This window comes from Nematostella vectensis, chromosome 12, assembly GCF_932526225.1.
Source record: "Nematostella vectensis chromosome 12, jaNemVect1.1, whole genome shotgun sequence".
NCBI lineage: Eukaryota > Metazoa > Cnidaria > Anthozoa > Actiniaria > Edwardsiidae > Nematostella > Nematostella vectensis.
This window is the reverse complement of record NC_064045.1, coordinates 14,292,864-14,306,677: the sequence shown is the minus strand read 5'-3', so window position 1 is coordinate 14,306,677 and position 13,814 is coordinate 14,292,864. Positions and strand designations below refer to the sequence as shown.

The 13,814-nt window shown below is 41.7% G+C and overlaps 2 protein-coding genes across 3 annotated transcripts in view; both read left to right on the top strand.

Moving 5' to 3' along the window:
- The window catches only part of LOC5520180 (1-phosphatidylinositol 4,5-bisphosphate phosphodiesterase zeta-1), a 29,769-nt gene extending 24,500 nt beyond the window's left edge, over positions 1-5,269 (top strand). For both annotated transcript variants that reach the window (XM_032365137.2, XM_032365138.2), the window contains 8 exons: positions 95-239; positions 541-675; positions 1,248-1,337; positions 2,205-2,278; positions 2,389-2,496; positions 3,331-3,402; positions 4,182-4,272; positions 4,703-5,269. In XM_032365137.2, coding sequence (XP_032221028.2) covers positions 95-239; positions 541-675; positions 1,248-1,337; positions 2,205-2,278; positions 2,389-2,496; positions 3,331-3,402; positions 4,182-4,272; positions 4,703-4,845 — 858 coding nt within the window. In that variant the 3' untranslated portion in view covers positions 4,846-5,269. The remainder of the gene's footprint in view (positions 1-94; positions 240-540; positions 676-1,247; positions 1,338-2,204; positions 2,279-2,388; positions 2,497-3,330; positions 3,403-4,181; positions 4,273-4,702) is intronic.
- Positions 5,270-6,918: 1,649 nt separating this feature from the next.
- LOC5520178 overlaps positions 6,919-13,814 on the top strand; it is a 131,797-nt gene continuing 124,901 nt past the window's right edge. Inside the window, exons 1-4 of the mRNA XM_032365133.2 lie at positions 6,919-8,766; positions 10,452-10,606; positions 12,608-12,739; positions 12,890-13,049. Of these exons, the coding sequence (XP_032221024.2) occupies positions 8,067-8,766; positions 10,452-10,606; positions 12,608-12,739; positions 12,890-13,049 (1,147 nt within the window). The 5' untranslated portion in view covers positions 6,919-8,066. The remainder of the gene's footprint in view (positions 8,767-10,451; positions 10,607-12,607; positions 12,740-12,889; positions 13,050-13,814) is intronic.

Sequence of the window (13,814 nt, the reverse complement as noted above, 5' to 3'; positions counted from 1 at the left end):
TCATAAAAGGTTGTTCGAGAAAAGGGGGAAGTCGTTTTTTATGGGCTTTGGAAGGTTTTATGTTTCGACTTATGGTAAAATGCTGTGTGCTAAGGTCCCGCTTGAAGACGCGATGGACCAGCTTATCGTTTACTGCCGTGCGGTGCCGTACAGAAAAAGAGACGCAACCGATAACTGCTGTGAGATGTACTCATTCAACGACTCCAGCGCTGCTGACCTTATAACAGCCAGACCAAGAGGTAATGCGTGACTCCAGCGCTGCTGATCTCATAACAGCCAGGCCAAGAGGTAATGCGTGACTCCAGCTCTGCTGATCTCATAACAGCCAGGCGTGACGAAGAAATTGCATCGCGTGACATGAGCTCCTTACGTGGCGTGACACCGTCACGATAAAACGCCCAAGACGGATGGGTTATACGTGGTGTTGTGTACTAAAAACATTGTAATGCGTGACAAGAATTCATAACGTGACACGACACGGTGTGACGAACTTGTTCAGCGAATAATATGGCGTGACATGTGTGTTTTGTTTTTTTTCAGATATGGTTCATCTGTGCAGGAAGCATCTGGTCAGGGTATACCCCAAAGGATCACGGGTTGACTCGTCTAACTACGACCCACAGGCCGCATGGAATGCCGGGATGCAGATGGTATCGCTAAACTTCCAGAAACCTGGTAAGAAACCTGACTCACCGGACGCCATTCAAAACTCGGACAAGAAAATCTGGTAAAAATAACTCAACTCGAGCAGAGGCCACAATAATACGGACAAAATACTCCATCTAGCTAGCTCCTCTGAAATCTCCTAACAAACTAGTAGAATGTTGGGAAAAGTAAAATGACATAAAAAAAATAAAGAAACGTCAGGAACTGAGTTGTTTTGACCGTGCTTTTGACTAAGTTGTGTAAGGAGTGCAGAAATGGCGAAACAATATATAAACGCATTATATTGCGCTCACCCTTTTAGAAACAATAAGAATGCAGAATTCTATACCAGGCTAACCTCTGTTAGCTAACCTGTTTAAGACGACGCTGGCAAAAATGAGGGCGAGCGCAATATAACGTGTAAAGCCGACGTCCTCTTGTCCAAAGTTGCTGGCCTATCTACACGGTCAACTAGTTTTCAACTAGAAATTGTCAACTAAAAACTGCACGTGTAGATGGGCCTAAAAGCTGAATATTTCTGTGTGTTTTGTCACGGTTATGATTTTACATTGTTTACGTTTATTTTTATTTATTTTTTTCAGATTTTGCCATGCACTTGAATCAAGGGAAGTTCAGAATAAATGGTGGATGCGGATATGTTCTAAAACCAGAAACACTCCGTACATTCCAAGGTAGCACAGCGTGAATTTTTTTCCAATTTCCATAAGAGGGGGGCCTGTGGTGTTGGAGCGCGTAAACGAGGGTTTTGTTTGATACTTTTTCTTGGTTTAACCACAGTAGTAGAGTAACCCGGTGAGCTTCAAAGGACATACAGTCGTTTGACAAAAGGTTGTCGTCAACCGGCTTTGCGACTGGTAGTTTTTACCCATGCTTACATGCGGGCTTGTCGCGTAGTCGCAAAGCCGGACAATACGCGCTCTCTGATGTTGAACCATCCTATCACGTGATCACGACCCTGCACAATCCAACCGTACAGTACAAGAAAACATATGGACGAAATATATATGAATAAGCGTATTTGGGCACAAATCGCTGATTGATTTATTTGAAACGTTGCCAAGCGAACAATCTCGGTGAGCTTACACGGCAAGCATGATAGTATTTATACGAATCTGCATCAATACAGCGGGGTGTTGAAAAATGTGCTCTATCGATGCAAAAAGCAACGATTCCTCGTTTACTACATATATCCCCTTGTACTGTACGCTATCGACTTGTGCAGGGTCAATGTCACGTGGCAACACAGAAAGCCGAACAAAGACACTTTTAAGAAGTTCGCCGCGTTTCCTAACCAGTCTCCTCTACTAACCATGGTTTAACAATAGCTGGAAGCCGAACGCCCTGGTTCGATTGCGTTTATTAGATGAAGCCAAGGATAAAAATAGACCAAAGCGAATGATATTGAATAAACCCCGACTTCCACTAAAATTCCCAGGGTTATTGTTATCTGAAAACAGCCCATTGCTGATATCTCCCTCTTGCCACGCCCTTATTTACTAAAATGCCCATAATGCGTAGTATTGTATTCTCCTCTTCAGCTCGTTCTAATAATTATTACCCGATGATAAAAGAGTCACCACCCGGAGGAAAATCCTGTTATTTCACTATAGAGGTGAGTATTGAAATGCAAACGAGAAAAATTTTCCTGTTTACTTTGTCCCATTATCTAAAGTGTCAATAGATTATCCCAAGTGATTAAGTCTTGTATGTCCCGTAAAACAGGTTTTATCGGGTCAGTATCTTCACATCGAGGACGGGTGTCCGCTCCCCGTGAGGGTTGAGATTGACACTGTTGGGATACCTGTGGACTGCGGCACATTCGCGACAGAAGTAAGTACCGTAAATGTTCTAAAAAACTGGGGTGTTTATAATATTTCGATGGTCCGAGGGGTGGGGGGGTGTTCAATAGATAGGAGGCGCTTATTAGAGAGGGGCGTTATTTACAAACTATAAAAACATAACAAACCCAAATGCAGTGAGGCTCTAGTCTCAGTCAGGATCATGTTAAATAATAGCTAGCGTAGCAAGCATTTCTTGACATTAAGCAAGTCTCGCCCAGTAGAATCCAAACTCAGATTAATTTTAATTTGAATCAAATTTTAAAATGTGATTTATATTACCGTAATTCCTATGTCGTTTGTCTTTAAGCTGGGAGCGAGGGTAGGGGGGGACGTTTATTAGAGAGGGCCGTTCATTACAAGCTTGTAAGCTTGGGGAGGGCGTTCTTTAGATAGTGGGTGTTTATTATTCATTAGTTATTTACGGTATTGCGTATGCGCCCGTCCAGGAGGGCGTTTTTTAAGTAGTTCTAGTTTAGTTTTTTTTTTCCTTTTAGCTGTAAGTCTTTTTTTTCTTATTTCGCTGATGTCAATGTTGTTTTTGTTGGTGTGCTTGTTTGTTGTTTGTATTATTGATGATGTCGCTTTGTTACTGCTGTAGGGGTGGCGGAGTGGTCCCATAAGTGGGGGGGGGGGCGAAAGTTGGGGGGGACGTTCATATATTTCTAAAGAAACATCCGCTCAGAAAAGTGGGGGGAGGGGGGGCATGTCCCTCCCCTTGTGCCCTACGCCCCTGTGCTGTTACATGGTATTTGCTATGCGTTGTCACCAGTTTACTTACGGAGGGCCTACGCAGATGACGTCTTCTGCTTCTTGTTGTTTTTAGATTCGTTTCGAGAAGCTAAATCCCCAGTGGAACAATGCGAAACACCAATTCAAACTTGCGATGCCAGAATTGGTAAGATGGACTTGGACAAAGTTAAAACGCCGTTTTTTCTATGTACGGTCAATGTGCGGTTTCAAACAGACAACGCATACACACGATTTTTGTGTCAATTATATTATGCTGATTTGGATGAATTTACCTTTATAAACTCCCAAGAAAAAAAGGCGTCCTATACCTATCCAAAGCCCCTAGCAATGCTGGCGAGACGCTGACCGAGTCATGTTAGCGAGACGCTGACCGAGTCATGTTAGCGAGACGCTGACCGAGTCATGTTAGCGAGACGCTGACCGAGTCATGTTAGCGAGACGCTGACCGAGTCATGTTAGCGAGACGCTGACCGAGTCATGTTAGCGAGACGCTGACCGAGTCATGTTAGCGAGACGCTGACCGAGTCATGTTAGCGAGACGCTGACCGAGTCATGTTAGCGAGACGCTGACCGAGTCATGTTAGCGAGACGCTGACCAAGTAATGTTAGCGATACACTAACTGACTCGTTTTAAAGCCGTTTCGGGGCTTTTTTTTTAATGCTATCACCTCAAACGCTATCACTTCTTAATAAAGTTGCTTCCTTCGGCTATGATATGCCAACATTTATGAACATTGAAGAACTTTTGATGCGTCCTGCCCTCTATTAAGATAAAAGGTATTAAAAACTTAGATAACTAAACGGTTATTTTGATGGTAAGTAACATTTTGATATGACCATAGGTATTTTTATGAGTAACGTGTGATTTGTTACATGTGTTTGTACCTTGACATTGTGAGGTTATTTTTATTTATTTTTTTTCAGTGCCTGGTGTACTTCAAGGTTTTGAGCGTACAGAGAAACAAGTCAAAACTCTTATTCCAAAATGTCATCTCGTTAGAGAGTATCCGAGAAGGTGAGACACGAAAAAGATGGCCCTTGAACAAAGCGCAGAGGACACGCCTGATTTCAACCAAGAATTTGGCGGGATTTTGGTAGAGATCACCACCACCACCACCCCCACCCCCGATTTGTATATTTTGGGTAGGCTGTTATTTTGGCCAAGTTTCATTGAAACCGAGACATGCCACCCTGCCTGGGGGACAACGTGGAGTCACTCTTAATGGGGACAGCTGTGTGTTTCCTGGACAATATACTAGTTATGAACAGGATTCGACAGCTCAAATGGCAGTTTTCGAGTTTTTGCCGAGGATATTACTCACTAAATATCTACTACTCATCAAATATTTTAATACCCAGATAAAAAAGATATGAATGAAGAGAAAAGAGCAGTGCAGAAGAATCATTTCCCTTCATTTCATTTACTAGCTATTTCCAATTCGCAGGTGTTCGTTACGTGCCATTTAGGACCCCTACTGGGGTTCTAGTGTCGCACAGCGGTCTCTTTGTGAAGATCCGAGTCAAGGAGTTCGCACAAGCATCGTGGAAAGTGAAAGGAACGTCGAGGGAGAGACTGCTGACCATGTAAACAACGTGCCACTAAAATTACCTTTAAAAGAAAAAGTCGACAACAACGCAAAGTTTTTTTTAACGATATTTTGACAGAAAAATACAGTGGCATGTTATACAGCTAGTATATGTACAAAGTTTATTGATGATTAACTAACAAAAGAAAAAAATCAGTGGATGATGGTAAATAGGATGTAGATTACTTAACCGTTTCTTCACGCCGTTGAGCCCACCGGAGTCAAGAGTGCCAGCGCGAGCTATTAGTGTGGCTTCTCTTGCTTTGCGGATGGAGTCGCGCTTACTTGTAATTTTTTCAATAGGTATGAGCTCTATGTCAGAAGCGGAGTGGTTAGGTTTTAGAAAGTGTTCAGCGGCGTGAGCTGGTATTCGAGATTGCAAGTCTACAGTTCTGCGTTGGTCATTAAAGCGTTCTTTTAATTTGCGTTTAGTTTCCCCAATATAGTTTACAGCGGTTACAATGAATCATATAAATCACGTTATTAGTGTTGCAGGTTATGTGGGAGGTTATAGGTCGTGTTTCACCTGTTAAGCAGAATGTGTAGCTTGTTTGGCCATCGGTTCTAATATAGGTGCAGGTTAGGCATTTTTTTTTTTTTTTTTTTTTTTTTTGCAACCGAAGGCACCGGGAGGTTCGTTGGTGGTAGAGCGGTTGGAAGGTAGCTTGGCTATAACGAGGTATCCCGTAAATAGGTGTGCCACAGGTATCCCGTAAATAGGTGTGTCACAGGTATCCCGTAAATAGGTGTGCCACAGGTATCCCGTAAATAGGTGTGTACACGTATATCAGCACACACACACTTTCTCTGTCCGCCAACCCTGTGTACATCCAAGTAAGATCGGGTGATTTCGAGTCATTCTAATTTGACTTATTGAGACAGAATAAGTATTCACGATGTATGAATTTTCCTATTTTAATTTTCAAAGAATTCCGTCAAACCATTTGCACACCCCTTGATCTATTGTTAGAATAAACATAGCAGAAAACATTCCTTCCAAGCCGGAAGTTCACGCATGTATTCTTCTACACAATAGCGAATGTCATCACGTCACGCCACACTCAGAACGAGTTAGTCATCATGAAGACTAGCGTGACAAAAGCTGCTGCAATGTTATCATTCAATCCTTAGGAGAGCGTAGGTGTCACGCATATTCTTATATACAAAAGCGATACGGTCGATTGACAAAAGGTCGTCGTCAACCGGCTTCGCGACTAAGCGACAAGCCCGCATATAAGCATAGGTAAAAAACACTGAAGCGCCTAGCTGTATACACATATTTCAATAATCAATGTATCGTTACTTGCAGTGGTTCATGGGTAACGTATGAATGGCTGAATCCTGGCCCCTGAACGCCGTGTGAGCGTTTAGAGGCAGATAAACAAGATTTCTAAACCTGTGTTTAATTTTATTTACGCTTATATTTTTCGAACATGAAGCAATGCGGGTTACGAAACATAGATTCTCCAAGTGCAACCTTATTTCAAATAGGTGTAAATTAGCCAATAATTTTTAAGAGAACCTGTTAGCCTAAAAATAACAATCTAGACCTATTCAGCCTAAAATTTGAAAAAGGTTCTTATTTAAAAAACGAACCTCCAAGCAATGATGAAAATCGTGATTCATAAGCAGTGAACTAAAACATGAATTCCTTAAGGACCACATATTCTACGAAGGCCAGGTCGGTATTGACATTTTATTAATACCACTTCTACCAGCCATTAGCATATAAAAACTTTTCATTAAAATTAAGAACCTATATAAGAACCTAAGAAGCCTAAAATTTTAAATACAGTCGAAGCTCTCTGAGGGTCGCTCTCGTAAGCGACCAGCTCCGATAACGATCACGATCACAAATCACCGATTGAATTGTTAAACAAACTTTGTAATTCTAAGCTCTCGTAAGTGACCAACTTATCGGTGCGACCAGCTCCGTTAACGACCACGATCACGAATCACCGATTGAATTGTTAAACAAACTTTGTAATTCTAAGCTCTCTTAAGCGACCAACTTATCGGTGCGACCAGCTCCGTTAACGACCACAATTTCAAACCACCAACTGAGATTTTCTTTTATTTTTAAGCTCTTGTAAGCGACAACAATGATTTTTGGCTTTACAACATCGGTCAACACCTGATAAACATCATATCCAATACATGCTGAAATCACATATAAAGCGTAGTAGGCAACCTTGTGGGCAACCAGTAGGCAACCATTAAAGAATTTCATAATTACAATTTTCTTAACTTCAATTTCCACCATGGGATTGACATTTCTTTGTCTCCAGAAAATGTATAAATGCAAGGAATCTCTAGTCCATTGCCAGCTCTACGATTTATCCTTTTTCCAGTTATAATAGCCACCACTTGTTTGTTGCACGCTTTAGAAATCTGCTAACAAAAGACGCCATGCGATCGTCGTAGACGAAGAAGATATTCTCATGACGAAAAGCTTAAGTCGTCGATATAAACGGAGCATAACGAGCTACTTTGTGTAGAATTAATTGCTATTAAATAAAACAACTCAGTCTCATGATGAGTCAAATACCTAGTTTTAAAATCAAACAATAAACCAAAATATTACAGCGTTGTTATTTATCACGATAACTTTTCGATTCCAGCATTTAAGTTAAGCTCCCGTAAGCGACCAACACCTATCGTTCAAGTTTTTGACGCCCAGTGGTCGCTTATGAGAGCAAGCTCTCGTAAGAGACCAGCTCCGTTAGCGACCACAATTTTCAGTTCCCGAGGTGGTCGCTTACGAGAGCTTCAACTGTAGTACCCTTTGAATAAGAACCTAGGTTCTAATAAGCGGGTAAGTACTGTAATATATTCAGCTAGGCGCTTCAGTGGTTTTTACCCATGCTTACATGCGGGCTTGTCGCAAAGCCGGTTGACGACGTTCTTTTGTCAATCGACTGTCATGTCACACTGTTAGAACAAGTTAGTCATCATGCAGACTAACGTGACAAATGATAGAGCGATATTGTTCAATCCTTGAGAATTGGCAGGGGTTACATATATTCCTCGGTGGATCTGGAAACCTCGACGCAATCTTGTCTTGTCCGCGTTTAGTATAAAAGCTAAAGCGAGAAGTTAACCGAAATTGCTATAATTTTGAGTGCAGATCTCAGCTGAATCATCAGTGATATTTCTGCCATGTGAATACAAGTAGTCCTGGATTTATTGGAGTCAGCAGAATCGAGGGCCGCAGCTCGCAGCGATGTTATCGGTCTGGATCAGTGCTTGGCTTGTATTCGTGGCTTTGCCTCACTGTCAGTCCTTGGATTTGTGCAGCACTGACAGCACGACGACTATCATCGCACCCTGCAAATTCACTCCTGGTGACCACACTTACTTGTCCTTGGTAATCAACAGTAGGGTTTATTTCGAGACTAGCGCAGGCAAGAGCCGACACAAACTTCAAGTGACGCAAACTTTGGAGATCCAGGCGAAAGGGGAGCTTGATGTAGGCTATAATCTTGAAGGGTCGGACCTCGGAGCGGGAGCTACTTCCGGCTCGGGTGGTAGCTACGGAGGCAGAGGAGGGACCGGCACTGCAGCCCTTACTTCCGCCCAAGCTGTCCCCTACGGTGATCCATTCAATGTAGGGCTACCGGGGAGCAAGGGGGGAGGAGGCGGTAGTGGTAAGGGTGGAGGGCTGTTAATAGTGCAAGCGGGAAAGCTGGTTCATGAAGGTGTGATAAGGGTTACGGGTCAGAGGGGAAGCGGCGATGGCGGAGGGGGAAGCGGCGGTGGAATGAATGTTAGCTGTCATGAGATTGATGGCGGAGGGAGGATGGAAGCTGTAGGGGGGCTTGGAGGTAGTGGCCGCGGTGGAGGTGGTAGCGGTGGTCGGATCTCCGTGTCGTTCAAGCAAGGGGCGTTTCGTGGAAAAATCTATGCTCATGGCGGAAAAACCGGTATGTCTTTGTTTTGCTCAACAACAAGAAAATTTATTATAAAAAAAAATTGTTAATTTGTCTTCAAACTTATTTGATATCACAGATAAGCCTAACGTGATGTTTTTTTGTTTTTGTTTTTTTTTTCCCACTAGTCAAACTCGTCCTAATTACCGGTTAGGCTGCATCGCATGCCGTTTGTGAGGAATTATTTTTTTTTATGCAAATACCCCATACATATGTAAAGTAAGACAAATTTAGAGTCAGCAGATTATTATCTTAATCATTTGTAATCTCTAAAACGTTTGTTTTATACGATATCACGGGCCATGCACGGTTTCCAATTAGGAACATTAGAGCATTCAGCTGCGAAGTAAACTAAAGAAAACTTATGAGTGAAATAATATACATGCGCCAGTAGACTGCATTTTGTGCGCTGCGTGCTAGGATTCATGTACTCAATTTAACTGTGAATATTTTTCCGTTTGACTGCCGATGCAAAGTGATGACCGCTGATTAATTCCCTTGTTGCCACAGTGCATTTGCTGTCACGTCGTGTAAATGGTTTCATATTTTGTTTGTATCATATTCGAAACTTGCTTCAGCAGGTCCACATTCCAGCGCATTTCATCCAAAATCTCATATGGGAGGGGTGGGTTTTTAAAATGTACAAACTAATGTATTGGGAATTTCTTTTTATCGGTGCATAATAACAAAGTCTTAAAACAAGAGTGTCCTTAGCTGTTTTCGCCGTATAGCTTTTGCCTCGAGCTCGATATCTTCATATCTTCTTTGCCAAAGAGCAGCATTGTACATTCTATAGGTTTAGTAAAGACTGATTTTTTTAACGAGATAAAATTCGAGTACTGCGTGTGTGGTCTCGTTTGGCAAACTATTATCCCATAAAAATCGATATCTATTTCAATACATTAAGAAACACATTGAGAAATACAACTTGTTATAAGTCTTTGATATTTTTATCCAAAACTTGTTTATGTCCACGGTCTAGAGATCTGCCTCCACTTGTCGAGCTAAACTGTTTGCGAACTGAATAATCGATGACACAAATACTCTTAACCTCTGAACTGTCTGAACAATCTGAGAGCTTATTTGTCTTATCCATTCCCGGATCGCTGCGTTCCGTACAGATACCTAATAACCAGTCTATTTGTAACAAGGCAATAATACGTACAGATACCGAATTACCAGTCTTTTTGTAACAATACATGCTTTCTCTCCTGTCAGTACGTACACCTTTGGAGGATTTAAATGATCGATAATGATCGGTGGGGGGGAGGGGTGGAACAAGGATGAACATCTTCGTAGTTCTTATGCTTGATGTGAATGTTACCAAGAGGGTGGACAATATTCCCTTGTTACAACAGGGGCGTGGCAGGGGGTGGGGCGCAGGGGGCACGTGCCCCCCCTCCCCCCCCCCTGCAGCACTTTCATAAATAATATGTAAATGAACAGTAGGGACGTGGCTGTGCCCCCCTCCCCAAATATTTCTACGGTTCCAATAATACAATTAAATGACTTGTCTTCATTTTCCATCTCAACAAAGTCATTTCATTTTGCAAGACTTATTTGCGTTTGATTGATTCCTTGTTCGTTCTGTTCCGCTAATAAAGAATTAAATTCACACTTGTGTTCCCACAACTTTTTTTTTAATTGTCACGTTTTCTGGCTTTGAAATTTACTTGCAGCGCGGGAGATCACAGTTTTGTCTGGAAGTCTCTCAGCAACCAGCGAACTATATATTTATCCTGTGAGATACAGTGCGGCCTATGCAACCCTCGACTACCGAGGACAAGCGGGTGGATGGATGCCAAGTACAAGCAGCTCCAGTCAATATTTAGAGGTGAGTTTACAGTATTACCCCGAGGGAGAGGAGGTGAAGGGGAGGGGGCTATGGAGAGGGAGTAGGGGAAGAAGTGTCGAGTTCAAGCAGTTCCAGCAATATCAAGAGGTGAGTTTACATTATTACATCATGGGTGGGGAGGGAGGGGGATTGTAGAGGTTATCTAGACTATATAAAATACGCTAAGGAATGGACTGTTGACCACCTTTTACGAAAAAACGGCTGAACTAGACAACTCCGAAACCATACTATTTCCACACATTGCCGGAGAGGAGGTGTGCAAAATGGTTTTTATTTCAAGATTATACCGGATAGAAAAGTTCTAACTTACGCGTTTTTGTAAGCGAGAGGATCACACTCGCAACAAAAAGGGCTAATGACCTTTAGACCTCCGTGTCTCTCAAGAAAAACACACTAAAAGTATACAGTAATAAGTCTATCTCCAAAAATATAAAATGAGAAATCCTATTCAAAACAATTTCGGAAGATGTGTAAACAAACCTTCGAGCGCGCGGAAAATCAAATCTGAAAAAAGAATTCCAATACTTGCCGTAGTTTCATTGCATCGATAGATTAATTGTAGCTGAAAACACAATTGTCTTTTATCGTTATCTAGAAAGGCATTATTCCTACCTCGAAATGAAAGTAGATTCTTTAGATCCATCGCACATAAACAAAACAATACGCAAACAAGAAAACGCGGAAAAAAGAGCTTTTATCTACAACTGGAAGACTATATATAATTATTATAATAAATAAACCTTGAATAACGAGATCTAGTATACAGTTTACACCAAACGGTGTGTAGGGGGTAAGGTGGCTAAAGGGCTGGGGGTTAGCAAGATTAATTTCTTATTTCAATATCTAGAGGTACGTCTACAATATTAATGATACCTTGATATATATATATATATATTTTTCATTTTTTAAGGATATCCAACTACACCCCGTTACGCAGGCATTTTTATGGAAATCCAATTTTTAGTCAACAACGACATCAATTCTCCACCTAGTACATCTATGCGAGACATCTCGGATCAAAGCAACCCCAAGAAAGATTAAAAAAGCAAGAGGAACATGGCTACCGGGGCCTTTGATGTTGTAGAAGACATTTTCAACACGTGCTCCTGTGGCGATTAGCGCGTCGTACTTATAGACAGTTCGTGGGCACATTTCTATACGAGGCCACTATCTTTGTAAAACCAATACAAATTGAATGAAAATGACGTTCCATTTGATACGCTGAAACAACAACAGTAGTATTCATTGGCATAAGAATTTCATGAACAAACACTAGTTCCAATTAGAAGCTGATTTGTGAAAAGCATTACATTTCCTACCAATGAGAACACGGTACATTTTTTTTGCTTGCGTGTGATGAACTAGCTTTTGTTTTATATGCTACCAACAAGTGAAAGAAATAATTTATTCATCGATTATTTGATTTCTATTGGCTTAGCGATTTAACAAAAATGCGGCAAAGTTTAAGAAACCAAAAGCAAAAAAAAAAAAACAGTCTTTGCTAGGAGATATTAAATGTCTATTGATGCAAGGAATGCAACAAAAAACTTGAGCTGAGTTTAGCGAAGAGGAAAACAGAATCTGCAACAGTAGTGGCATTTCGGACTTGATGCAAGGCTCAGCGAGATTCATGGTGATTTGTTCTCCGATATCTGCACTTGTCTAGCAAATAACGATTCTTCTTATTCTTCAAGTTATAAGATATAAAGTCATACTGTGATGAATGGTTAGTATTGATTTACTATCAATCACACAGCATAGTAAGTTTTTTATTGCAAAATAATATTGTCCGTAGTGCAATCTGTAAAAGTTTGGGCAGCGGCGTAATACAATCGCGCGTTTATATCGAAAGGTGAAAGGAAGAATCAGGGGAAAATGATGATATGATATCCAACCATATCCCTATAGAGAAATAGGTCTTACTTCATCCGATAAAAATAGGCTATGACCACCTTAACCAAACTGTAATTCCTCACACAGGTAACATTGAACACTGCTGCTTACGTCACTGACATCGCCACGCAGGGTCGATATGGCGGTAGTGAATGGGTGACGTCATACTATCTGGAATACCAGAGCTTTGAGACGCCAACAGGATACTTCGAATATACCGTGAGTAGAAGAGTTTATCTTATATAACCTTATTTTTTTTTCAACTTTTTGGTGCTCCGTTATGTCAAATATAAATGTCCTCAGTTCATGTATATTTATTTGACAATGTTTTTGTAGCATGAGTGTTTGTTTTTTATCTATTTACTTTAGGAGAGCGCAGAAAGACAAATTTTTGCAGGAAACTCTGACAGCAACTCAATCGTGAAACATGAGCTGGCGACGCCTGTGTACGCAAGGAGTATTCGCTTTCGCCCCTTGACCTGGCGAAATAACATCGCTATGAGAGTCCAAGTCTCCGGGTACCCAAAAGGTGGCCATCTGATACTGTTTGTTTTCAGGACGTAAATATTGTGGTTTTTTTTTTATTTAAAAAAAATCAGGGTGCTGCTACAGTGCGACGCGCGCTACCGTGGCCACCAATACAAAGTGTTATAGTGCGACGTGCGCTACCGTGGCCACCAATACAAAGTGTTATAGTGCGACGCGCGCTACCGTGGCCACCAATACAAAGTGTTATAGTGCGACGCGCGCTACCGTGGCCACCAATACAAAGTGTTATAGTGTGACGCGTGCTACCGTGGCCACCAATACAAAGTGTTATAGTGTGACTCGCGCTACCGTGGCCACCAATACAAAGTGTTATAGTGTGACTCGCGCTACCGTGGCCACCAATACAAAGTGTTATAGTGTGACGCGCGCTACCGTGGCCACCAATACAAAGTGTTATAGTGCGACGCGCGCTAACGTGGCCACCAATACAAAGTGTTATAGTGTGACTCGCGCTACCGTGGCCACCAATACAAAGTGTTATAGTGCGACGCGCGCTAACATGGCCACCAATACAAAGTGTTATAGTGTGACTCGCGCTACCGTGGCCACCAATACAAAGTGTTATAGTGCGACGCGCGCTAACGTGGCCACCAATACAAAGTGTTATAGTGTGACTCGCGCTACCGTGGCCACCAATACAAAGTGTTTTAGTGTGACGCGCGCCACAAATACAATGTGTATTGTGTTTAAGACACACAAGCATTTTTAAGCAGGTTAGTTAGTGAAGCTAACGTCAATCAAAAAT